Source organism: Haliotis cracherodii, unplaced genomic scaffold (assembly GCF_022045235.1).
Source record: "Haliotis cracherodii isolate W230 unplaced genomic scaffold, xgHalCrac1.p SCAF_6, whole genome shotgun sequence".
In the NCBI taxonomy this organism is placed as follows: domain Eukaryota; kingdom Metazoa; phylum Mollusca; class Gastropoda; order Lepetellida; family Haliotidae; genus Haliotis; species Haliotis cracherodii.
Genome location: NW_027266319.1, coordinates 25,808,357 through 25,835,379, shown reverse-complemented (window position 1 = coordinate 25,835,379; position 27,023 = coordinate 25,808,357). Strand labels below are relative to the sequence as shown.

General features: G+C 42.3%; 1 protein-coding gene across 1 annotated transcript; it reads right to left on the bottom strand.

Moving 5' to 3' along the window:
* Positions 1–3,554: 3,554 nt before the first annotated feature.
* LOC139445968 (scavenger receptor cysteine-rich domain-containing protein DMBT1-like) lies at positions 3,555–22,769 on the bottom strand. Its single transcript, XM_071227217.1, has 14 exons — positions 22,560–22,769; positions 20,611–20,695; positions 19,370–19,500; positions 18,268–18,423; positions 16,777–16,861; positions 15,613–15,731; positions 14,062–14,208; positions 13,468–13,549; positions 11,935–12,047; positions 9,797–9,952; positions 8,339–8,438; positions 7,841–7,962; positions 6,865–7,023; positions 3,555–6,390 (listed from the first exon to the last, which is right to left on the bottom strand). The coding sequence occupies exons 1-14, from the start codon at positions 22,651–22,653 to the stop codon at positions 5,987–5,989; spliced, it is 1,953 nt and encodes a 650-aa protein (XP_071083318.1). The 5' UTR covers positions 22,654–22,769; the 3' UTR covers positions 3,555–5,986.
* Positions 22,770–27,023: the final 4,254 nt, after the last annotated feature.

The following is a 27,023-nucleotide window of genomic DNA, read 5'->3' as shown; positions in this document are numbered from 1 at the left end:
GTAATCATCAGCTAGTAGGTGTAGATTAGGTCTTAATTTTAACTTTCTAAGTTTCTAAATTAAGTTTGTAATGGAGAAATAACTCGAATCGGTTGATTCCCTATGTAAAATATACAGATTCCAGCGATTTCTCAGTCAACCACAAGAGCAATAGCATGACGTCATTATAGTGATTTAATATCAAAGAATTCGTCATTGGTCAATTAGTAACTCCTCCATGACGACCCCAATAAAGTAAGTAAGTATATACATATACATGTACCAGGAAAGGTTGGGATCATATGTATTCATATGTGCTTAGTTACTCCTTGAATTTGGCCAAATATTGTCTACTGATATAACACCAATGTGAGCACTGCGGTCATTCGTCATTCTTCTCTGCGCACATGGGGCGGTCGGGTAGCCTAGTGGTTAAAGCGTTCGCTCGTCACGCCGAAGACCCGGGTTCGATTCCCGACATGGGTACAATGTGTGAAGCCCATTTCTGGTGTCCCCCGCCGTGATATTGCTGGAATATTGCTAAAAGCGGCGTAAAACCAAGCTCACTCACTCACTCACTCGAACCGCCCATGCTATCCACCGCAGGTTTGTTCGAACCGCTGATGCTATCGACCGCCTGTTTGTTCGAACCGCCCATGCTATCGACCGCCTGTTTGTTCGAACCCCCCATGCTATCGACCGCCTGTTTGTTCGAACCGCTGATGCTATCGACCGCCTGTTTGTTCGAACCCCCCATGCTATCGACCGCCTGTTTGTTCTAACCGCTGATGCTATCGATCGCCTGTTTGTTCGAACCGCTGATGATATCGACCGCCTATTTGTTCGAACCGCCAAAGCTATCGACCGCCTGTTTGTTCGAACCGCCCATGCTATCGACCGCCTGTTTGTTCGAACCGCTGATGCTATCGACCGCCTGTTTGTTCGAACCGCTGATGCTATCGACCGCCTGTTTGTTCGAACCTCCCTTGCTATCGACCGCCTGTTTGTTCGAACCGCTGATGCTATCGACCGCCTGTTTGTTCGAACCGCTGATGCTATCAGCCGCCTGTTTGTTCGAACCGCTGATGCTATCGACTGCAGGTTTGTTCGAACCCCCCATGCTATCGACCGTCTGTTTGTTCGAACCCCCCATGCTATCGACCGCCTGTTTGTTCGAACCGCCCATGCTATCGACCGCAGGTTTGTTCGAACCGCCCATGCTATCGACCGCCTGTTTGTTCGAACCGCTGATGCTATCGACCGCCTGTTTGTTCGAACCGCTGATGCTATCAGCCGCCTGTTTGTTCGAACCGCTGATGCTATCGACTGCAGGTTTGTTCGAACCCCCCATGCTATCGACCGTCTGTTTGTTCGAACCCCCCATGCTATCGACCGCCTGTTTGTTCGAACCGCCCATGCTATCGACCGCAGGTTTGTTCGAACCGCCCATGCTATCGACCGCCTGTTTGTTCGAACCGCTGATGCTATCGACCGCCTGTTTGTTCGAACCGCTGATGCTATCGACCGCATGTTTGTTCGAACCGCCCATGCTATCGACCGCCTGTTTGTTCGAACCGCTGATGCTATCGACCGCAGGTTTGTTCGAACCGCCCATGCTATCGACCGCAGGTTTGTTCGAACCGCTGATGCTATCCACCGCAGGTTTGTTCGAACTGCTGATGCTATCGACGGCCTGTTTGTTCGAACCGCTGATGATATCGACCGCAGGTTTGTTCGAACCGCCAAAGCTATCGACCGCCTGTTTGTTCGAACCGCTGATGCTATCGACCGCCTGTTTGTTCTAACCGCCCATGCTATCGACCGCCTGTTTGTTCGAACCGCCCATGCTATCGACCGCCTGTTTGTTCGAACCGTTGATGCTATCGACCGCCTGTTTGTTCGAACCGCCCATGCTATCGACCGCCTGTTTGTTCGAACCGCTGATGCTATCGACCGCAGGTTTGTTCGAACCGCCCATGCTATCGACCGCAGGTTTGTTCGAACCGCTGATGCTATCCACCGCAGGTTTGTTCGAACCGCTGATGCTATCGACCGCCTGTTTGTTCGAACCGCTGATGATATCGACCGCAGGTTTGTTCGAACCGCCAAAGCTATCGACCGCCTGTTTGTTTGAACCGCTGATGCTATCGACCGCCTGTTTGTTCTAACCGCCCATGCTATCGACCGCCTGTTTGTTCTAACCGCCCATGCTATCGACCGCCTGTTTGTTCGAACCCCCCATGCTATCGACCGCCTGTTTGTTCGAACCGCTGATGCTATCGACCGCCTGTTTGTTCGAACCGCCCATGCTATCGACCGCCTGTTTGTTCGAACCGCTGATGCTATCGACCGCCTGTTTGTTTGTTCGAACCGCCCAGGGGCGGTCGGGTAGCCTAGTGGTTAAAGCGTTCGCTCGTCACGCCGAAGACCCGGGTTCGATTCCCGACATGGGTACAATGTGTGAAGCCCATTTCTGGTGTCCCCCGCCGTGATATTGCTGGAATATTGCTAAAAGCGGCGTAAAACCAAGCTCACTCACTCACTCACTCGAACCGCCCATGCTATCCACCGCAGGTTTGTTCGAACCGCTGATGCTATCGACCGCCTGTTTGTTCGAACCGCCCATGCTATCGACCGCCTGTTTGTTCGAACCCCCCATGCTATCGACCGCCTGTTTGTTCGAACCGCTGATGCTATCGACCGCCTGTTTGTTCGAACCGCTGATGCTATCGACCGCCTGTTTGTTCGAACCGCTGATGCTATCGATCGCCTGTTTGTTCGAACCGCTGATGATATCGACCGCCTGTTTGTTCGAACCGCCAAAGCTATCGACCGCCTGTTTGTTCGAACCGCCCATGCTATCGACCGCCTGTTTGTTCGAACCGCTGATGCTATCGACCGCCTGTTTGTTCGAACCGCTGATGCTATCGACCGCCTGTTTGTTCGAACCTCCCTTGCTATCGACCGCCTGTTTGTTCGAACCCCCCATGCTATCGACCGCCTGTTTGTTCGAACCGCTGATGCTATCGACCGCCTGTTTGTTCGAACCGCTGATGCTATCGACCGCAGGTTTGTTCGAACCCCCCATGCTATCGACCGTCTGTTTGTTCGAACCCCCCATGCTATCGACCGCCTGTTTGTTCGAACCGCCCATGCTATCGACCGCAGGTTTGTTCGAACCGCCCATGCTATCGACCGCCTGTTTGTTCGAACCGCTGATGCTATCGACCGCCTGTTTGTTCGAACCGCCCATGTTATCGACCACCTGTTTGTTCGAACCGCCCATGCTATCGACCGCAGGTTTGTTCGAACCAGACTCGATAATTTACAGGCAGTCGTGATATAGCTGGAATATTGCCGAATGCCTCGTTAAACATCCAACAAACACAGGCAGGCACGCGCCTCAGTAACACGTCCCTACGAGCGAGGTGCTACTGTGTGAAGGTCTTCCTGACGAGAACCAGATAAACCAATAAAAAATAAACACGTTATTATGAATTATGTATCTTTAAATAAACGTATATAATGTTTATATAATATACATGTACACATATGTCTCAAACTAATTAAAACAAAGCAGTTGCATTCGTCATCAAGTTTCTCACAAAATGCATTTCTTTCGTGTTTGGTAAAGAATAGCAGATAGCTAGGATTTTGTTAGCTTTTCTTTTTCCAGGAAATGCTTGAAAACTAATTATGCTTCAGACTGTTAAAAAAATTATAAATAGCCATCCACATTTTTCTCTAAACAAATATTTAGGCGAATAGTTTCAACCAAAAAGATAATTTCTGGTATTCCAGCTGTAGTCTTATGCATGCATGTTTGGTCATCGTCCAAATCTGTAAGAATACCACAGTTAGGCATTTATCCACTTCGTTTATTTTTAACATACATCGGCTATTATCGCAACAAACTTAGAGTTATTTCCCCTAGATCTAGTTCATTCGGACGATACCGTAAATATCCGGAGAATGGCGTCTCACATCATCATTGGAGATACAAAATTGCGGTTGGTATGCAAACAGTTTGGCAATTCAAGCGGGGAACATTAGACATGTACTTTACATATAAGCAGGGTACGTTGAAAATAAAAGAATGGGTCTCAGCCAAACAGAATCCGACATTAATATGTAAGGTGAGATAATAAAAAAAAGTAATTTAAATTTATTGTTGATTCATTTATTAACACAGGTGTGTGTGTGTGTGTATCTGAACTGAGATTCTCGCACATGGTAGCATGAATATTTATCAATATTTAGTACATTAATCTATACAGGGTGTCATGTAAATAGAAAAAAAGGTCCACGCCAGAGAATAACCAGTCCAACGAAACAGATTCCACTGTGTGTAAAAGGTATATTAGCGGTACACATTATACGAACACCAGGTGTTCGCGAAAAGCATAATCATGTCCTACCCTACCGGAACCCCGCGCCACTCACACAATCTACTAAAAAACGTCTGTGTTTGTTACCTGATACTGCACAGCAGTACTCCTGCCACGAGGGGGCGGCTTGAAAACATACCAGACAATCACGAGATGGATCTGAAATCCAGTCGCACGACAGCTCATTTACTGCTTTGGTTGAAACAAACGATAGCTTAATTTTTTATTGAGCCTGCTTTGTACAAGTGCAGACATTCTGAGCACTGCTAATACGTACAAAACGGTTTCAGAAATATGTTCCATAATCTGAATAGTGATACACGTTTTCTGTTGTTCTGTTTGTTGTTTAACAAACCAGTGATTGACATCATGAACATCGATCCACGCAGTTGGGATACAATAACATGAATCAACCAAGTCAGCGAGCCTGATCACCCGATCGCGTTAGTCGCCTCTTACGACAAGCATTATCGCCTCTTACGGCAAGCATGGGTTGCTGAAGACCTATCCTAACCCGAATCTTCACGTAGGGATGCACATCATCTGATTAATAGTGTTTCGCTGAGAGGAAATGCTTCTGAGTTACAAGTATAGAATGAAATGTGACCAAGGATAGACTGTATCAAATGATTCCCATTAATACAATTAACCAGCAGAATTGTTCTGTAAAATAATTAAATAAATGTTTCCTTTGCCCTTTAAGCCACAGGACTCGGCTGATGACATGGCACTGCCAAGATTGACAATACAGACACAACGCAATTGATACTATAGACATGTTGCAATGGAATGTATAGCACGCGGCGATGCAGAGGCGTCACACTCCTAGAAATAGGTATTGGTAAAGTTGATAGCAAAATAGACATTCCTAGGAATTCTTTCACACAATCAGTATATAACAAAAGAGACGGTACATGCTCCTGGAATGATCTGAGTTCAACACCTCCACTGTCTGCTGAAAGACACATATGCTTCAGCAGCACCTACTGAGGTAGTCCTGGATTAAATAGATGCCTGTAGGGAAATCCAGATCTTGAATACCACCACTATGTTTTTAAACCTATTTGCAATTACCTATATCGTTAAAGATATCAAGGAGATAAATACTCCACATTGTACGTGTCCACAGATTTGTCTGCAGGAATCATCCTTTGTGCGTGGGGGTCTTATTTCTGGCCAGTACAATGTCCGAGTGCTTATTTCTGGCCAATACAATGTCCGAGTGCTTATTTCTGGCCAATACAATGTCCGAGTGCTTATTTCTGGCCAGTACAATGTCCGAGTTGTTTTTTCTGGCCAATACAACGTCCGAGTGCTTATTTATGGCCAATACAGTGTCCGAGTTCTTATTTCTGTCCGCCAGTACAATGTCCGAGTGCTTATGTCTGACAAATACAATGTCCGAGTGCTGCTTTCTGATCAATACAAGGTACTAAACGCGAGGTTGCTTCTTTCTGACCGTACCTTATACAAGATATCTGATCGCTTTACTCCCACGTGATGTAACTGGAATTCTGTTCAAAACCGCGTCAAACCCAACTCGTTCACTTTCGGATCACTACCCTCATATACACATCATAGTGAGTATTTCTAATTTGAAAACACCTTCTCAAAATGCCTCAAAACCTAGTTTCCGAGTCTTTTTCAATCATTCCTTTCGTCACAGCATCTTCATAACTGGGAGGCAGCATGGGGGGCGCGGACGGTTCAGTGACGGGTAGATAGTTTAAATCCTGATAAGATGGTGGTGGTGCACTGGTATTTGTGGTATTGTCGGTGGTGGTGGTGGTGGTTTGGAGAAAAGGGGTTGCCTGTTCTCTTGTCTGGGGAGGAGGATGAAGAGTGGTTTGGACAACTGGGGGTTGTGGCATGCGGTCAGAGCGTCTTTTTCTCATAACAAAACAGCATGTCACCACAATCACTATGAAGATGATGACGCCGATGACGCTACAAACTGCCGCAATCATTGGAGTACTGGAGGAAACCGTGTGTGAGACACCAGTACCTTCTGAACGAACATTCTCTGAAAATGACAGATATAGTTTACAGTTGCTTTAATTGTAAATAACTTAAAATTGTATAAGATAACATACTTTGTTATCAAGAATACTAACATCAAAGATCTTGACTGGACAGTCGTTTGCAGAAAATGATAATTGGTAGCAGCTGGTCCCATTAATTTATCAAAGTTCAAACTTATACATAATCTTCAAGCACCCACAGTTTGATGACGTCAAGCCCCCAAAAGAATGACAAAGTACACAAAACAGAGAGATTATAGACGTATGGCAGGTAAAGTTTGAAGATATGGATATGTAAGGGTAAGACACAATTTGAAAGATTTTGACATACATGTTAGGTTTCAGTTTTCAAAAATAGGTTGCACTGGTGCATGTTTTATATAGCTACATCTAGCACTGCTATGTATTTATGTGAAACGCTTCGTAACTGTTCATACTGTATCTCTAGTATACACAATATTAAATGTGGTACGTACTCTTTGGTGTTGACTTATATACGATCCTGAAGCCCTTTCCTATCCCAAAGTCATCCGTTATAAAGTCAATCGTCGCGTACCGACCATCGCTGTAGAAAACATTGCTCTCAGTGTGGCACAGAACCATATCCGGCGTCTTGGTCAAATCGGACACTGCCCCTGAAATGACGTCACGTCAGAGTAAGGATTATATATTCCATGACATGACATTTTCTCTCGCATACCATTGTGTCACGAGTCTTTGCTATGAACAGAACTTCCAGAAAGAGAACTGGTATTATCTGAAAATATCTGCCTTTGCCAGTGAAATCAAAGCTCCGTGATAGGCTATTTAATCGCAATGAGACATCACCAATCGTCAGTACGTAAGAACAACGTTTCTCCACCACCAGTGAATACTTACTGCCAATTTAACAGAGTCGTTACTTATAACCAACCTATCAAGACACGGCCTGATTCCAGCGAGTGCTCGGACCCATAAGCGCCAATATTACATTGCACAAAGGGCAATATTTTCTCGAGCATGCGCAACGGTCTTCCGGCTATCTGCTCTACACACTGCTGAAATACCAGGCAATTCGTCACGACTACACCACAAAGTCGTCATGTGTATTCACTGGTGATGGAGTAACGTATGCTATGTAACGGCGTGACGTACTGACGACGACCTTCGCTTCAAACAGTATGGCAAAAGGGCGTGTAAATAAAATACAAAGTTTTCTTAATTATGGATGATAATCTCCATGAAAGTTAAGAAACCGGGAGGAGCAATGATCGTATATTGCACCATTCACTTATAGCATACTCCTCACAGGTTTCAAAAAAGGTGGAGTTAGGAGACAATTGACATATATTTTATCATCATGGTCATGTTCTATTTACATTTCATATTAACATGGAGACTGTTCGTTTCCATGGTTACAATGGTACCTACTGTCTGTCTATCATGTGTTTGACCATGGTTATGAGTACCTACCATGATATATGCGGACACTGTCACCACATACCGGCTGCGAGTAAAGATTCAGTGTTTCAACGTTAATCATGACAATGTCCAAGTAATGGTCAGACTTCAGTTGCCACACGCATCGTATTCGGCTGTAACAAAAAATGAGAGCAACATAATTTAAAGACGTTTTTGAGGTATTTAAGATCTGGCATCTATTGGCATCCAAGGCAACCTAAGAAGGTGCAGCTGATGCAGGTGCTTCATTAAGAAGACAGTGGATGTGGTGAACTCATTCCATGAAAGTTCCGTCTCTTTGTTTTATGTAAGGATCCACGGGTTGTACTTAAATTCAGTTTAAAGTAATATATTTATTAATTATGGAAATGAGTCTGGAAATATGTCACTTTATGTATTATAGTGATAGTGAAATTGGATAGGTGTCAGTCCAGCACAATATACCTTGAAGGTACTGGAAGAAGTGTCATGTTATTCAAAATTTACAGTTATATAAACAAAGCTACTTACTCCGGATATAGATCAGGATAGCCCGGGGACAGCAGTATTTGTTCGTAAGAGTAAGTGAGGAGGTAAGCCTTGTCTCGGTCATTTCCTTTCAGACGACATGCTGATGACAAGAAAGGAAGGTGATGTCAGTTGGGACTGAACTTGAAACGAGCGAATCAATGAGTTTGGTTTGACGTCTCAAAAGTATTTCAGTCAATATCACGCAGTGGAACCATATGCTGTGTGTCATCCCATGATATAGCCGGAAATGCCGTCGTTAATTCTGTATAGATCCACAAAATAGCAAAAATCCATCACACTGTATTACGAATTGATATCAAAATCTTGCCGTAAGCGTTGGATCGGGTGGTAGGACTCCGTTGGTTGCGTGTCATCGGTCCCCGGCAGCATGGGTCGTTGCTCATAGTATCAATCACTAGTCTATAATCTCGATAGCTTAGATGATGTGATGGCTTGCGTTGTTGAATGTAGAAACATCGTTAAGTTAAGAGATAGGGTAAAGGAATCGATAGATGGTGACTCACAAGTGACCATGGTCTGATATGTTTTAGGGGCGGTCGGGTAGCCTTATGGTTAAAGCGTTCGCTCGTCACGCCGACGACCCGGTTCGATTCCCGACATGGGTACAATGTGTGAAGCCCATTTCTGGTGTCCCCCGCCGTGATATTGCTGGAATATTGCTAAAAGCGGCGTAAAACCAAACTCACTGACTCACTCTGATATGTTTTAACAAATCAAGAGGATATCTCTGGACACGTCAGCCTCGAACAGCTAAAAAGAGCTTCTTATGGTTAAGAGAATAGTGTGGGCTTTGTTTCTTGAGGTCGAGTCGAACCTCGGTTGTCCCAGTTCCCCATTTCGCCTGTTCTGTCCAATTGGTTGTGTATTCAGAAAAGGATTTTTTTTACAAATTAAAACGATATCTCTGGGCACGTCAGACTCGAACACCTGTACAGAGCTCCTCGTGTTTAAGCAAGTAGTTCGGGTTTTGAATCTTGAGATCTACTTGAACCTCGGTCGCCCATTTAGTGACGAGCCTGTCCTGACCAGTTAGTTGTGTATTCAGAGATGGACTGAAGTTTGGAAGAGTTTATGTGAGTATCAAACCTTGTGTTGTGTTAATTCATGTAAGCGTGGGCGACGGCACATTAATGTCTAAGTTGGTAATAAGGAGCTTCAGTCCTTGGACCCACCGCTTCTGGACTTAGAGAACCTCTCGGGGCCATGGGAGTTGTGGATTAGCGTCATAGACTTCTCATAGCGACAACTACTGACACGGTTTCTACAACTACTGACACGGAACTATAACAACTGCTACGAGAACTATAACTACTGCTCCGGTTACTACAACTAAGGCTACTGCTCCGGTTACTACAACTCCTACTTCTGTAAGTGCTGCCACCCACACCCACTCCAACTGCATGATATACGCCTGCATGATTTCGTGTTAGTACCTACCTGTGTTGTTGTCCCCTCTGTGTTTGATTTTGAAGGAGATGGGCTCTGTTGTGTTGCCCTGGCTGTTGAATTCGACTAACATACCCGGCCCGGAAATCAAGTAGGTATAATCCTCTTTGCCACAGATGATCCAGGTCCTGTCTCTATCCGATAGCCCTAACATAACAAAACAAACCAGAATCTGGAAGAGTGCTCTAACGAGCATTTGATGTAAAAGTTTATTCAAATGCATCGCTGTGTATAAAATAGAAAAAGCGTTTGCAAGTACTTGCTAAAACAGAAGCAGACCTGCCAGAGGTATAATCAACAATAGCAATAACCAACGACGATATAATATATCAAGTTAAACAAGATTTTTGACGTATATGTAACGTTTGGTAGAAAGATTGATGCAATATCGAATATGTAAAACCTCAACGCAAAAAAAAAACCGGCCGTGAAATGCAAAATAGCAGTGAAACTTATAAATGGATTTTTCATGGCCAATGAGTAAAACCCTTCGGAATGTAAAAAAGCCCCTTTGTAACTCATAATACAAGATGAATAACGCGTCTGGAATATTTTTCAATATTATAAAAACTAAACCTCAAAAGGGTATCCGTATCTTTGTCATCTTTATCAAAACAGTGCCACGGCACTGTAGCTCACTCGTAATTATAGTCATCCATTTGAATTGTAAATTTATAGATACCGCATACATACTGAGGACAGTTGTAATGATCTGAACGAAAAATGATGCCACTGTAAAGAGGAACATACGTTCCAAAGTTCTGTCTGACAATTTCAGATGAGAAGATGTTTACAGAACCAAAAATGATCAAAACAAGGTAAAAGCGAATGACGAAATATATGTTGCGTCACATTACTAACTAATGGGAATCAAAACAATTGAAGAAACTGAGTCGTATTAATTGATGGGAACAATTGTCCACGATAGATTACGATGGATAACGCATATGTTTCCAGGCAAGATTCCTCGAACAAACCTGGAACTACTGCATATGGTGACAATCTAGCCAACTACGTTACATGCCGCTGGCGATTGACGTTTTGGAGAAGAAGATTGTTGAAAAAATTTGTAAAATAAAAGATGGCGATCATATTGAAATTTCTGTTTTAAGGGCCTTGACAAACTCAATCCACTCTATTATAACAAACATCCACATTTTGAGTCCATCTTGCCATTTTCAAAAGCTTATTGAAAACGCCGACCATGGACGACAGACAGGCTTTTCAGGCCATGTGAGCTAAATATGAAAATAACAAACCGAAAAATGTATAAAAGCCTAACTTTCATCCAAAAAAAGACTCATGGGACATTTACAATAATTCAGGGATATGATCGTAAAGCTCTCTTCCCTGAGGCTGTCTGTATGTGAATTGTTATGCCGACGTGAAATAATAAAGTGTTTGTATCTTAATTTTCCCAGCCTCTGTGTGATACAAAAATACTAAAACCATTGCATACTCGTAAAACAACAGTTCAGCGTGATCTTTCTTCAGTATTCTTTTATTTAAAAAATCGTTTCCAAGCAAAGTGACTGGATCTACGTCATATATTAATTTAAGAATGGTACCAAGGGTTTTTAACTTTAAACGTTACACAATAAGTGAAAATCATTAAAAAAAAGTTTTTAACATTTTTATTTCACCCGCCAATTTTCTTGCTGGTTGAAGTTGGAGATGAGAAACAATAAAAAATGAATGGCCTGATGAGGTGACCTAACATTATGATACAGATGACATCATCGTGAGGAATATGTATATTTTGTGTGGTTCTACAAGTCTGACTGAAAGGCTACAGCACTCTGACGATGGTATATCGAGTACAGCCTAACGGTCTTGCATCGCTCCAACCCGGGGCATTCTATCTCGCTGTTCTACAGATCACCAACCGTACGAGCGTGTGTTTTTTTCTAGCTGTAATCGATTGTGACCGAATCGATCGAAAACCAATAATTGTATACATCTGTGTCTTCCGGAACACTTCGGTTATGTTTGGGCGAACTGTTTCCTTCTTCTGAGATTGTATTGTAGTCATGATAATACACAAGTTTCAATGCATACCTTTTTGATCTTGAGTATAGACTTTGTAGATACTAAACAGATACAATTTCATGGGACTGATAGTTTCTCACCGTCATACACTGTAATCCTACTTCTGGCGCAGTCAACTTGAAGATTTCTGAAGGCCACCAGTACGCTTGTAAATCCGCTGGTTGGTGTGATGTACCATTTGCATGTGATGTAACTGGCAAAACATAACACCAATTACAGTTACGAGTGAGTGAGTGAGTGTGGTTTTACGACGCTTTTAGCAATATTCCAACAATATCACGGCGGGGGACACCAGCAATGGGTTTCACACATTGTACCCATGTCGGGATTCGAACCCGGGTCTTCAGCGTGACGAGCGAACGCTTTAACTACTAGGCTACCCGACCGCCCCTACAGTTACGAGGTCCCTTAACTTAACCGTGACTCTTAGGTATAGATAATAAAAGGCCACAATAAAATAATATATTTTTCAACCAAATGTATTACAAATGCCAGACGGAAGGTATCAGGTACGTTTTTCTTCTTTTTTAAATAGACAAAATGTTCACTAAGGGACTATGGGACAGACTGTTGTTGAAAGAGAACAAAAATACAAAAATAGAAAATATATGGTTTTGCATCAGAAGCTGACTAATTATCTAGTCTCCCCCTAATTGTCAATGGGTGAAATTCACAAGAAGCAGGCATGCCTGGTTGGACAACGACATTGCTGCGTTTCATCAACTCTATTTACTTCTTCGTCTACCGGTGAATATTCGGGTTAGAATAGGTCCTCAGCAACCCTTGCTTGCCGTGAAAGGCGACTATCGAGATCGACCCGTGAAAATCTGGGTCAGAACGGGTCTTCAGCAACCCTTGCTTGTAAAATGATCAGGGCTAACCCAGTTGCGTAGAACGATGCTCATGACGCCAATCACTTGCTTGTCTGGTCCAGACTCCATTATGTACAGAACGCCATCATATAGCTGCAAAGTGCTGAGTGCGGCGTTAAACAACAAATAACAATCAAATAAAACTCCTCCGTCATTATGCTTGGCAAGTTGCCAGATTATCACATGGTCAGTAGAATTAGTTGTCTTTATCTTGACACTTTGGTTGGTTGGTTTGTTGTTTAACGCCGCACTCAGCTGTATTCTAGCTATATGACGGCGGTCTGTAAATAATCGAGTCTGGGCCAGACAATCCAGTGATTGGCATCATGAGCATCGATCCACGCAATTGGGATCGATGACATGCATCAAACAAGTCTGACCAACCCATCCCGTTAGTCGCCTTTTACGACAAGCATAGTTGTCTTTTACGGCAAGCATGGGTTGCTGAAGACCTATTTTACCCCGGATCTTCACGGGTCTTATCTTGACAATACTGGGTCCAGCTCTCTTGTCGATAAACATACATACATACTTACTGTTGTTAGTTTGTTTGTTGTTTAACGCCGCAATATTTCAGCTATATGACGGCGATCTGTAAATAATCGTGATTGGACCGCCACGTTTATTGTCACGTTTATTGACAAAAGGAGCATCGATCTACGCAATCGGGCCACTGATGACATGCATCAACCAAGTCACGGTGCCTGACCACCCGATGCCCGATATGCGTCACATACTTACTGGTTAAATGGAGACGAATATCCAGGAAATACGATGTCATTTTGAAAGGAACGTCGCGCTGATGCTGTGCCTCCGCACATGGCTGAAACAATAAATATCACCGATTGTTTATAACGAACGAATGGATAGGCAATATCCCTCCCCATCGCGTCGCTCCGCGTCATGGAACAATGGAAAAACCGTTCTGGAAACACGACAATTACAATATTCTGGGAAGCCCACGTGCATTTTCAGCCTGTCTATATGGCTACCGTCTATGGTCCAATGCCACGTACACCTGTGAAATAACTGGAATACTGTTCAAGGCGGTGTTAAACCCAATTCACCACTCACTCACTCTAACGTCATATGTTCTGACGAAATTGCGAAGCTGAAGATATGTTATCCATGCATCAATAACATTCAACAAATTTGAAATCACCTTCACCAACAACTGTTATTTCTTGTTGTTGACTTGTCGTTGTGTGTGTTTGAGACGGGTGCCACCGCTGAGACAGGATACGCTCAGCTTTTTGCGAACATCTGGTATCATATTTGATAGGGAAAAAAGCGTAAATAATCAACGTTATGTTAATTTACAACAATGTAAAATACCGTCTCTGTAATCTGCTCTGAACCCCTTGCGTCCGCTGCTGTTGTCTTTGCTCACAAACACCACATAGAGTTCTTGCACCAGGCTACGGAACTTGGGTCGTTCAGAACCGCACCATTTTCCAAGTAGAGGCCCTTGTTCCGAGTTTCCTAGAAAGAAATGATCCATTCTGATATGATGATTGGTACCTTTGCTCCAAGAAAAATAAGTAATTTTATGTGAAAGAAACACAAGAGAAATGGCATTCCCAATACCTCCCATCACCCTCGCTCTTCCGTCAATCGGGAGCACGGGTGACCCAGTCGTCTAGGGCGCCGCGGTTCGCTGTGCAGAGTTGCGTCCCTTAGGCACGCCAGAAACCTATGATTGTGGGTTCGAATCCCGGTTCGCCCCGATTATGTTTCTAGGTTTGTCAGCACCATACCCGTGCTCGTGGGTTTCACCGAAGTGGTGAACGTCTGAGACCTGCATCACTTCGGGCTTTCCTTCCACATTAAGCTGACCCGCCGTGATATGACTAGAATACTGTTAAAAGCGGCGTTAAACCCAACTCACTCACTCACTCTTCCGTCAATCGTTTATATTTACCAATCATATTGGGGGGGCTATTAACGTGGAGGCTCTTCTTGATAGAATATTATTGTGCACTTTTGCACACATTTATTTGTCTGTTGATCCTTGTCTGAATTATGTAAAGACTCATAATGAAAACAAGGCATTCCACAGTTTCCTTAAACGAACCAAGGATGTGGGACAAAATCTCAATGCCAGTGTTGATTTTGCTGATGGTTATGTACTGCTGGGTGGTACAGAAATGAGTGTCAACCAACATAATAGCTAAAGCGACACGATGGACTGGCGCAAGGATTTTTTATTTTATTTATCTTCGCCATGTTTTTGGTTTTGCCACAGAGGTCAATCCATGGTACAACCCAGAATAAGTAGAGGGTGTCATGGAAAATGATAAATACAAACTTATTTGGAATAGGACCGTATACAGCCTCAGACCTATCCAGGCCAACAAACCTGATATTGTCCTTTTCGATAAATCCAATGAAATCATTTACATTATTGAATTTTCTGTCCCTGAACAAATATGGCAAATATGCACACCTCGCTTTCGAAATGTCACGTTTGCATCCCAAGTACCAAGCTGTCCGACTCCCCATTGTTCTCGGTGCCTTAGGTTTGGTACCTCTGGTGACTGACATTGGGAGAGTACACGGGTTTTTTGCTAGAAATACAGCCCTTCTGACAATCTGTGTAATGCCGAAGGCTGCAGTGTAGGGGGGTCTTCACATTCTCCGAAAAGTTCCCAGTGGGTTCGACTAGGCAGCGCTTCCTGGGAGAAGTCCCATTCGCATAATGATGATGATGATAATAATAATAATAATAATAATAATAATAATTGAAAAAACACTTTTATTGTATTATTTCATTCCAAAGGTCACAAAAATGAATAACATTTTCTAAAATTGTCTTTCAGCATCTTCACTGTCATGCAAATATGACTGATTAAATATACAATGATTTAACAATACTGATTTACATACCATCATAGACCAGGACGTATTCATCTCGACAGTCAGCGCTCAGCTCAGACAGTATGACCTTCAGCTCAGTGTTGTGGTTGGCTGTACGAGTCCTTATGAGGTACGTGCATCTCTGAAAACTACAAGCCTGACCGTTGTATCCTGATGGAGTTGGCATATGAATGCCCTGATCCAAATGCAAACCGATATCTACTTCATGATGTACCTAGCTGGCGCATGCTTTCCCATAAAACATATAGCTGAGGATAATTACCCGGCACGCAGATGGACAGAGTTACCTGGGATGTTTGCCGTAAGAGGCGACTAAAAGGATCGGGTGGTCAGGCACGCTGACTTTGTTTGATGTATGTCATCGTATCCCAATTGCGTAGATCGATGTTCATCATGTCAATCGCTGGGTTTTCTGGTCCAGACTCAATTAGTTAGCGATCGCCATGTGGCGTTAAACAACAAACAAACAAAACCTGGTATATAGTTGTGGATAGTTACCTGGGATATGGTTGATGATAGTTACCTGGGATATGGTTGATGATAGTTACCTGGGATATGGTTGTGGATAGTTACCTGGGATATGGTTGTGGATAGTATCCTGGGATATGGTTGTTGATAGTTACCTGGGATATGGTTGTGGATAGTTACCTGGGATATGGGTCTGAATAGTTACCTGGGATATAGTTGTGGGTAGTTACCCGGGATATGAGTCTGAATAGTTACCTGGGATATGGTTGTGGATAGTTACCTGGGGTATGGTTGTGGATAGTTACCTGGGATATGGTTGTGGGTAGTATCCTGGGATATGGTTGTGGATAGTATCCTGGGATATGGTTGTGGATAGTTACCTGGGATATGGTTGTGGATAGTTACCTGGGATATGGGTCTGAATAGTTACCTGGGATATGGTTGTGGGTAGTTACCTGGGATATGGTTGTGGATAGTTACCTGGGATATGGTTGTGGGTAGTTACCTGGGATATGGTTGTGGGTAGTTACCTGGGATATGGTTGATGATAGTTACCTGGGATATGGTTGTGGATAGTTACCTGGGATATGGTTGTGGATAGTTACCTGGGATATGGTTGTGGATAGTTACCTGGGATATGGTTGTGGATAGTTACCTGGGATATGGGTCTGGATAGTTAACTTGGATATGGGTCTAGATAGTTACCTGGGATATGGGTCCGGGTATCTAGGTGAATGAATGGCACGTGTGTTGTAGTTATGTGAATCCAACCTCTCATGGCAGGATGTTTCTGAATCGAAAACAGAGGCCGATCATGCATTTTTATTTAGATCTGGTAGACCATCTTAAAGCTCTGTTAATCACGTGACGATCCGGGTTAGAATAGGGTTTCAGCAACCCATGCTTGTCGTGAGCGGCGACTAACGTGATCGGGTGATCAGGTTCGCTGACTTGGTTGATACATGTCATCGTGTCCAAATTGCATAGATCTATGTTCATGATGTCATGATGTCAAAAAAGTGTAGCATCGTATGACACTGGGCTGACGCTAAAAAAACTGCGTAAGTCCCGACTTGTAGATGCATTTTTAAACACGTGCATACACGTCCCTATATTTGTGAAATCTTTGGGGTGCTGTGGCCCAGTGCTTAAAGCGTGGTCTTCACGCCCGACTTCGATCCCCCAGAAAGGTACAATGTTTGAAACCCATAACGCCTTGATATTGCTGGAATATTGTTAACAACGGTGTAAATATATACTCACTTGTAAAATCTTGTAAACGTTAAACAAAATTTCACCTCACTTCATCCAAAGTGATGTCTTTACTAAAGGTCATATAGGATCTCACCCTACAGTCTTACCATCATCCGGCAGACCATCTAAAAGTATTGACGTGCCATCAATCATCTGGTACATCATCTTAAAACCTTGACGTGCCATCAATCATCTGGAACACCATCTTAAAGCCTTGACGTACCATCAATCATCTGGTACACCATCTTAAAGCCTGGACGTACCATCAATCATGTGGTACACCATCTTAAAGCCTTGACGTACCATCAATCATCTGGTACACCATCTTAAAGCCTGGACGTACTATCAATCATGTGGTACACCATCTTAAAGCCTTGACGTACCATCAATCATCTGGTACACCATCTTAAAGCCTTGACGTACCATCAATCATGTGGAACACCATCTTAAAGCCTTGACATACCACCAATCATCTGGAACACCATCTCAAAGCCTTGACGTACCATCAATCATCTGGTACGCCATCTCAAAGCCTTGACGTACCATCAATCATCTAGTCCATCTTAAAGCATTGACATACCATCAATCATCTGGAACACCATCTTAAAGCCTTGACGTACCATCAATCATCTGGAACACCATCTCAAAGCCTTGACGTACCATCAATTATCTGGAACACCATCTTAAAGCCTTGGGGCGTACCATCAATCAACTGGAACACTATCTTAAAGCCTTGACGTACCATCAATCATCTGGTACACCATCTTAAAGCCTGGACATACCATCAATCATCTGGTACACCATCTTAAAGCCTTGGCGTACCATCAATCATCTGGTACATCATCTTGAAGCCTTGACGTACCATCAATCATCTGGTACATCATCTTGAAGCCTTGACGTACCATCAATCATCTGGTACACCATCTTAACGCCTTGACGTACCATCAATCATCTGGAACACCATCTTAAAGCCTTTTCTGCCCTGTGATGGACTAGATCCGGACTTGAATACAACCAGGAGGGACTCGATGAAGAACTCGTACTCTCTTTCAGTGTTGCCGCACAGCACCGCTAGTTTTGTATTGTTGGGTGACGTGACTGTTGACAAAGGGTAGGACATGCATGTAGTACTCCCTGGTCCCTTGGCGTATGCTGGGGCACTTTCAATATAATTAAACGGGTAAAGGATTCTTCACAAACACTGACAAAAATCGTTTGTAAAGATTGCTAACTTAGTTGGTGAATTTCACTGTCCACTCAGACACTAACATCTTAGTAGACTTTACAAATCAGTTAGTATTTATTTTACTAGAATGCCTATCGTCATTAACTGAAAAATGTTAAGTAGTGATAAGATATTTTGTTATTGTCAGTTTCATGTATGAGTGAAATACTGTTAGGCATACAGCAACAACACATTTATTAACACAAAGATTTTTGTACCTCGGTGAGATTCGAACCTGGAACCTCTTTATTTGGATAGTAAAGTCGCTGTTCACTAACCTTCTGGTTGCTGTGACTAATTAAGTTAGTAGAATTTACCAGACTTTTTTTTCTTTGAAGGTCAATGTTCAACTTTTCTGGTAAACTGAGAACTAACTCATTTAATAATGGATCGAAGCATTGTCTCATTATCCCCTTGTTATTCATAAGGCTGAATGTCAGTCACATGTCTAGCCAGTTCTAAAATGTCTTGGTGGGTCAGCAAGACATGCTCAGCCTTTTCGTAAAGACTTCGGGTCGTCACTGATTTTCAGTCTTCCATTTATGTCATTTTCACCGATATCTTGCCTTTTACGCCCAGTGGAATCTGTATCGGCAGATAATCGAAACCGGATTTTTCTGGCGTTGAAGGTTGTTTTTTTTTAGAAAATTTAAATTGTATATTGTATTCGTGCACATGCATGTCATGTAATCTTGCGTATTTTTAACCATTGGCAAATGATGTTCATTGAGCTTATAAAGTCATTAAAGCGTGTGACTTCCTATCGGATTGATTATGACAGAATTTCATTGAATTTCCAAAAAACATTTCCATACTTACAAGGATGCACTGTCACAGATTCTCCTGAACAATCTGTAGAATTTTCTATGTCCACGATAAATTGCACTTTTATTGTTTTCTTCTCGTAAAACATTCTCCCCGCACTCAACACCCACGTGCATTCTTTATTCCTGGAAGACAAAGGACATATCATAACCATATTCGTCTATGCATCTCCGTTGGGAGATAAATATGTTTCAATTGGAGTTGGTATGGCTGCTGATATGTATGATATGTATGCTGGTATGAACGGTATGTCTGCTGGTATGATTGATATGTCTGCTGGTATGATTGGTTTGTATGCTGGTATGAATGGTATGTCTGCTGGTATGATTGGTATCTCTGCTGGTATGATTGGCATTTTTGCATGTATAATTGGTATGGCTGCTGGTATGAATGGTATGACTGCTGGTATGAATGGTAAGTCTCCTGGAATGATTCGTATGTATGCTGGTATGATTGGTATGGCTGCTGGTATGATTGGTATGTATGCTGGTATGATTGGTATGGCTGCTGATATGAATGGTATGGCTGCTGAAATGATTGATATGTATGCTGGTATGATCGGTATCTCTGCTGGTATGATTGGCATGTATGCTGTTATGAATGGTATGGCTGCTGGTATGAATGGTATGTCTGCTGGTATGAATGATATGTATGCTGGTATAAATGGTATGTCTGCTGGTATGATTGGCATCTCTGCTGGTATGATTGGTATCTCTGCTGGTATGAATGGTATGTATGCTTGTTTGATTGGTATGGCTGCTGGTATGAATGGTATGTCTACTGGTAAGATTGGTATGACCGGTGGTATGCTTATTATAATCACTGCGCCACTCGGACTATAAAAAAATGTTTGTTTGTTGTTTTACGCCGCACTGAAAAACTACAGAAGAGTGAGGCTGAAACAACTAGGGCGATGAGAATCACACCGACAGACAAACCAGTGATTGATAGCATACAGAGGCAAACCCCGTTAATCCGGATGTACCGTCCCCAGTCATGCCGGATCGACGTTATTATTTATTGGTGTATTCATGCAGTCATTCATTAGCGCTCCACTCCGCAATATTCAAGCTATACAAAGACGGTTTGTATATTTTTTAATCTGGACCAGATAATCCAGTTATTGACATCATGAGCACCCCTGCAACCCCGCCTCTGTTGCATATACGTGTACGTACAAGCCGAGCACCTGGCTGCACTTACCTGTACAAAAGGGGTGTGGTTAGACTACTTACGGTTCATATCCGGACGGGTAACCTGCTGATCTGATGGCTTTTTTCGCCAGGTCTGCCACGGCAACCACGGTTTTGCAGTCATTATCTGCGAGGTACAAACAATATAGTTACCATGGTGACGAAGTCATGGTATAACGATAATAGCTCACAGCACCATGACCGCTGTCGTAGATTTGACACAGTGATTGACGCTTGTTACCTGTGGCAATCTCTCACACAAGACTGAACGCCCTAACACAATTCTATTCCTGGCTACCATGAATCCAAGTCACATGCTGACACACCTGTGGGCTTGAAACCCCTCTCGTTTATGTATATTCAGCTCTTGTTCCGTCATCAGCTTGCTATCAACTATAGTTAACATTTATCAATGTGATTATGATACATACTTTTCATTTCATCAGAACGATTTGAGAAAGACATGATACAGTTTCAGTCCCTGCAACAAGACAGACATTTTCTCATTGAATGAAGGAGTCTAAAATTTCGTCTTTTTCTCACACGTTTTTCACATTCAGCATGCCCTGTAAGCAAGTTTACATTTTTCAAGTATATACTTTAAAAAAAAATTCTTTTCAATAACAATTTTCCGGATTTAGGGATAACGGTTGGGGAATGTCACATTGCATACATGACAGCATGGTAAACAGTGTTCGCACGGAATGAAAAGATTCAGGATTGACTAGGTTTCACTGTATGTTTTTTCTCATAATAAACAACTTGTCGGTTTACATATTAACACAACTTCATGATTGGCTGATCCGGAAGTGATTACAAGACATTTGACTGACTGACCAAACAACTTGGTTTGCTTTTTATGTTTTCATAAACGGAAAAGAATAAAGCCACGCCCACTAACGGAGTACCGTTACCTGATCAGCTGATGATAGAATGGGCGGAGCATTATTGCGCTGAATGATGTCACTGATTTCGTATTGCGTAGAGAGGTTTTGTGTTAATGATTAAATATGTTGTCTGTGAAGTTATTATTGACGTGTTTATATATAAAAATTGACTTGATTGCTATATTTTTGCGCTTATGGAGTTTAAGCGTGAAAAAACGTTAAGGGCGGCGAACACACTTTGCTAAAATCCGCCATGCAGATATACCGTGCGAACCGGTTTAATATTTATTTACGTAAAGTAAACAGACAGCTTCTTTCATGATATTACCCGCTAAATAGTTACCCTTCATTCAATAATGACTCACTGAATACAATCCGATCTCGGCAATTTCGGACAAGTCCATTTTATGAACAGGGGGTGGGGAGTGGGGGGTGCAGGGTGGGGGTACACTTGGTATATCTTGGATATTCTCACAAACGTCCGAAAAATAACTATTGACAACCTTTATCCCATTATAAATTGCCATATCTCGCCCACTTTTGGGTGCGATCGTTCGGTCAGTGTGTTCATCTGCGTTGCTAAGCTACATCTTACTATCCTCTCAAAAAACATAGCGTCGTCCAATATGCGAGCGTTTGTTCGAATCTCCAGAAATGAAAGAACACTTTTGAATTGTGAAATATATCACACTCCTCTTTCTTCGTTGTTCTTTACGATTTATCACATATCTCCACAAGCGCAAGCAGGTCAATTCTTAACAAAAACACATTTACAAATCCGATTTAACTAGGAGCGGTGCGGTGTGCTGTAGTCCAAATTAGTCGACAAACCTGCTTTACCTCAGGAGTCTACCTATAAACAAGAGCAGCACATCACGTCTGGTGGGTACAGACATTATTTTAGGGGGTGTTGTCTTACATTGACACCGACGCGCTTGACTTCTATAGATGGAATAGAATAACGTTACACCACGCGGAGTACAGCAGTACTTTAGCTTATATCAGAACTTAATAGCCAAACATAGAATTGCATTTACTTTGCTATATTGTTTTTGTACACAAGCCATGAGAATCGTGCTTATTTGATCAACAACCAAAGCTTACCTGTAGCAGGTTGACCTAGTATTCGCGTCCACAGCAACAATGTTGGTATCAAAACAGCCAGTTGTTGAGATTGCCGTGTTGACTTTTTGAACATGCTTGTTGATATTCCCTTGCCACAAATCTTGTAACGAATAAGAACATGTCCGGGAACACGAAACACACTGTCGTATGGAGTGACCCCCTCCTCCAGGTGTTCAGAGACGCGGTAAGGTACACAGGTGCAGAGGCAAAACAGTGACCCGTCAAATGAGGTTAGCTTTCAGGAACACAATACAGAGCGTTAGGCCATCCATATAATTGCGTTTGTTTGTCATTTCGGTCGGTCGGATGAAAATAAATTATTTTGAATAAACACATTTAAAGAAAATTAAAGAAACTATTTTTTAGTTGACAAAACAGCTGATTTGTTGTTTGCTGTTTAAGATGTGTACACCAACTGTTCATATTTTGACCCCCTATTGTCCTCCATATTTTTTTAATGCAATGGATAGGGTATCAAGCTTTCTAGGCGGGAAAGGAAGGGCTTAAAAGAAAGGAAGAAGGGCGCGAAAGGGCTACTTCCTTCAAATATCATCAGGGAAAATACAGCGAGGATTTTCTTTACTTAATTTGAAATTCACTATATTTCCATGGTGGGATGATACATATTCAAGCGGGGTGTGGTGGGGCTGGGCTGATCGATTTATTTATTTTTAAATTTATTTTATGCGCGCGGAGGTAATATAGGATGAGATGAGAGTGAGTGAGTTGAATTTAACGCCGCGTTTAACAGTATTCCAGTTAGCTTAATGTGGGAGGAAAGCCGAAGTGATGCAGGTCTCAGACGTTTACCACTTCGGTGAAACCCACGAGCACGGGTATGGTGCTGTCAAACCTAGAAACATAATCAGGGCGAACCGGGATTCGAACCCACAACCATAGGTTTCTGGCGTGCCCAAGGGACGCAACTCTGCACAGCAAATCGCGGTGCCTTAGACGACTGGGCCACCCGTGCCCCCGGATGAGATGAGAAACTCCAAAACACGGATTATAGTATTTTAGTATGTATAGCCACTGATGTCAGGGACCTTATAACACTTGGCCCATGCCGTTTTAATACTGATAGTTAAACACACAGACATAACACATACGAACAATAACTATAATAGAATGAAACTGAAACAACTAGGTCTACGTGTATCACACAGACCTAAAACTGTCGCGCCAGGTCTGTAAATAATCGAGTCTGGACCAGACAATCCAGTGACTGCCATCATGAGCATCGATCCACACACTTGCAATTGGGATACTATGACACGCATCAACTAAGTCAGCGATCAAGTCCAGCGATCCTGGCCTCTTACGAGAAGCACATAAGTCGCCTCGTATGACAAACATGGGTTGCTGTCAATAGCATACTTAATTCACCCCCCCATTAATTATGGTGGCCGAGAGGGGACATCGCTCTAAAGCGAGAGAGCGAGAAAGCGATGTCCCCTCTCGGCCACCATAATTAATCCTTCATACTCCGCAAAATCCGTCAAATCTGCCAATGCAAGTAAGTGTGTCCCCTCTCGGCCTCTCATGATCATAGATTTGCTTCCTAAACCAAATACCACAAGAAAGGCGAAATCTTTCAGAAATAGAGCGAAAACTTCAATTTCCTGTACATCTGTCGATTTTAATGGAAATGAGAAAAACGATCTGGCCCTTTCGTAGCATGAGAAGGATTTCTCCAAGAAAAATGTTGATGTAGAAGAGTAGACCCTCTGAAAACAGTCCGAAACACTGCAAACGTGAGGTCCAAAATAACTGTGATACCCGTTTCAAATACATCACCATCGAATATTCATGAAACATGGGTGTATATGTTCTTTTGCCCGGCGGTATAATAACGGCGAGGGGGTGGGGTGCGTGCTCGGGGAGGAGTAGGAGGTGAAGGGCGGGTCGGGGTGCTGTGGGTAACGATGGAAGATCAGGCGGTCCCGTTGCTTTCACGACCATTAGCATAAGGTAACGTGACTGAAAATCAAAGGCATTGGCTATCGGGTTGTATTTGTGGAACGTTCTGTTTCCGTCGTCTTTGTTTTCCATTCATTTACCGAAAAGTGTCAGGACGTTTTACATTAATCTTGTATCTTATTGTAACCTTTTGGAAGGCATGATATATACTATAGATCGTAGGTACGTCTTGTGGTGTATTGTACCACACCTTGTTTCAAATGTTCCAGAGCCGCTGAGATGTTGGTTGTTCGCTCTTTCCTAGCCATCCCTACATACATCTCATAAATGCCTTAATGTTTCGATCCACTTTTAGATCTTATGTATTACTTGCTGTTAATATAAGCAGTGCATCTTTGATAGGTGAGATGGCAACACACGTCCGACACTACGTTGCTTATCACATAAAGCCATACAATAACATGAATATCAGCCAATGATGTTTTTTAAGTTGTCTTCTTATTATTAGGAAACAAACAGATCAAATGCTTTTATTTATGATTTTGCCGTTCTAGACTCGGGCCAATTAACAAAGTTTATTCCAGCCATTTCAAAATACATTGTGTTCTACATAAATCTAATAAATCATGATTATGTAGATACATTGTTATGTTAGTAAGACCAGCTAATTACAACGTCCAGACATCAGGTCCATTTTGACTAAGTTTTTTTTTATAGTGTAACATGCCGTCAAAAACTTTGACAAAGTTTTTGACGGGAGTTTGATGGAATAGAAACTGATCCTATTTCTCGTCAAACTTTGATCAAAGCTTGATTTCGTTGATGTAATTTAGCCAATCAGACTGCAAGGAACATTTACCCCTTTTCAACCGGAAGTGCATAGAGTCAAGTCAAAATGAGTCAACTATTTTGGACTGACGAGATTTTGGAAGAATTAATTGATTTGTTTCAACAAAGAGCAGCCATTCTCGGGACCAAATATGCCTTTGCCTACCCCGACGCCGCCTTCTCTCAACGTGGTCATACACAAAATACATATGAGCAAACAAGTAGCAGTAGCATCCACCTTGGAAAGATAATTCCCGCCAAAACTTTGACAGCCTGTCAAAAACTTTGATGAGTGTAAACAGTCCAACTTGGACCAAGAAAACTTGGTCAAAGTTTTCTTTGACCAAGCTTTTTATCAATGTTTTTGATAGTGTAACGGGGGGCTTTAGTCGTTTTAGACTACTTACATCAACAAGTGTCAAATCAGTATTGACGTGCTGCATATTTCGCGCCGGTGTTCGGGAGATTTGTCACGTGGAGTCATGGTTATGGGTCAATCAGGGCTGACTTCCGTTGCACGAGTTTTTAATGCGCGTTAATTCCCGACTGAAGGGAAGCCGAAGACAGTGTGGCGTTTTAAACAACTACACTGGTCCATGAAAAAACTTTAATCAAAGGACATGCATGGGAACACGAGGTTTTTACTACACATGGTGTTGAAAACATGGACCTAATTGTTTTCATTTAACATGCATGCAATGTCATGCATAGTGATAAGTGACGGCATTTTTAATGTTATCCGTTTAATATGGAGGATGTTATTCAAATCTCATTTTTGGCAAAGGAAAACTGCTGAAGATCACCTCTGAAAATTAGGAACATCGTAAATTTCACTATTTTTGACACATTACTACGTCACCATTCGCGATGTTATTTCGTGCATGTTTTGAAATCAAAATATTGAATATATACTCGTAGAATTGAATTTCAAAAATAACATATCGGTGATTTCGGGTATTTGTTGTTGCTTTTATTTAATAACCAATGATGAGTGTGAAACGCCGCCGATACCCTACAGTCGTTTAGAATGTTTTGGAAAATACCCAAACACGAACGCTCGGGTAACTTTGAGCAATATTGGACACTGTTTAACAAATTACATTGAGCTGCGATACATACATCCCATACATTTTAGAATCAAATGATACATGGTCCTTATATTATCACCTCTACAGACCGTTCTAGATGAACTCAAGCGAAATAAATTAAGTGTAAAAACGACCGATGTGGTCGGAAAACTGCACTTGTTTAATATGTATTCAGATTTTGTCCTATTTTCAGAGATACGATTCCTCTATATTTTTAGAATATGCATGGGAATAGTGTCCTAGCAAAAAATAGGATATTATGAAAATAGAAACATTACAATACTTTGGTAAACTCAACAGAAATTGTCAACGAGCAAAATAAATGTTACCAACCAACATTGTTTGTTCCTTACACAAAACAGGACCAATGTCATGGTTTATACTTGTATTGTCAAAAGACATGAATGAACAAAGTCATTACAAGTTATGCCACGAGAATCCAGTTGGCCTAAATTGTACCCTATTGCTGTGAGGATGGCGGATTTGTTTTGGTTGGGATATGCATGAATGGGGGCTGTTGTGAGGGCTTACTTTTCTTTTCTATTGCCTGTTGGCAATTGTTGGAGCATTCGATGCCAGAAACGTTTGCTACATATTTGCGATAATA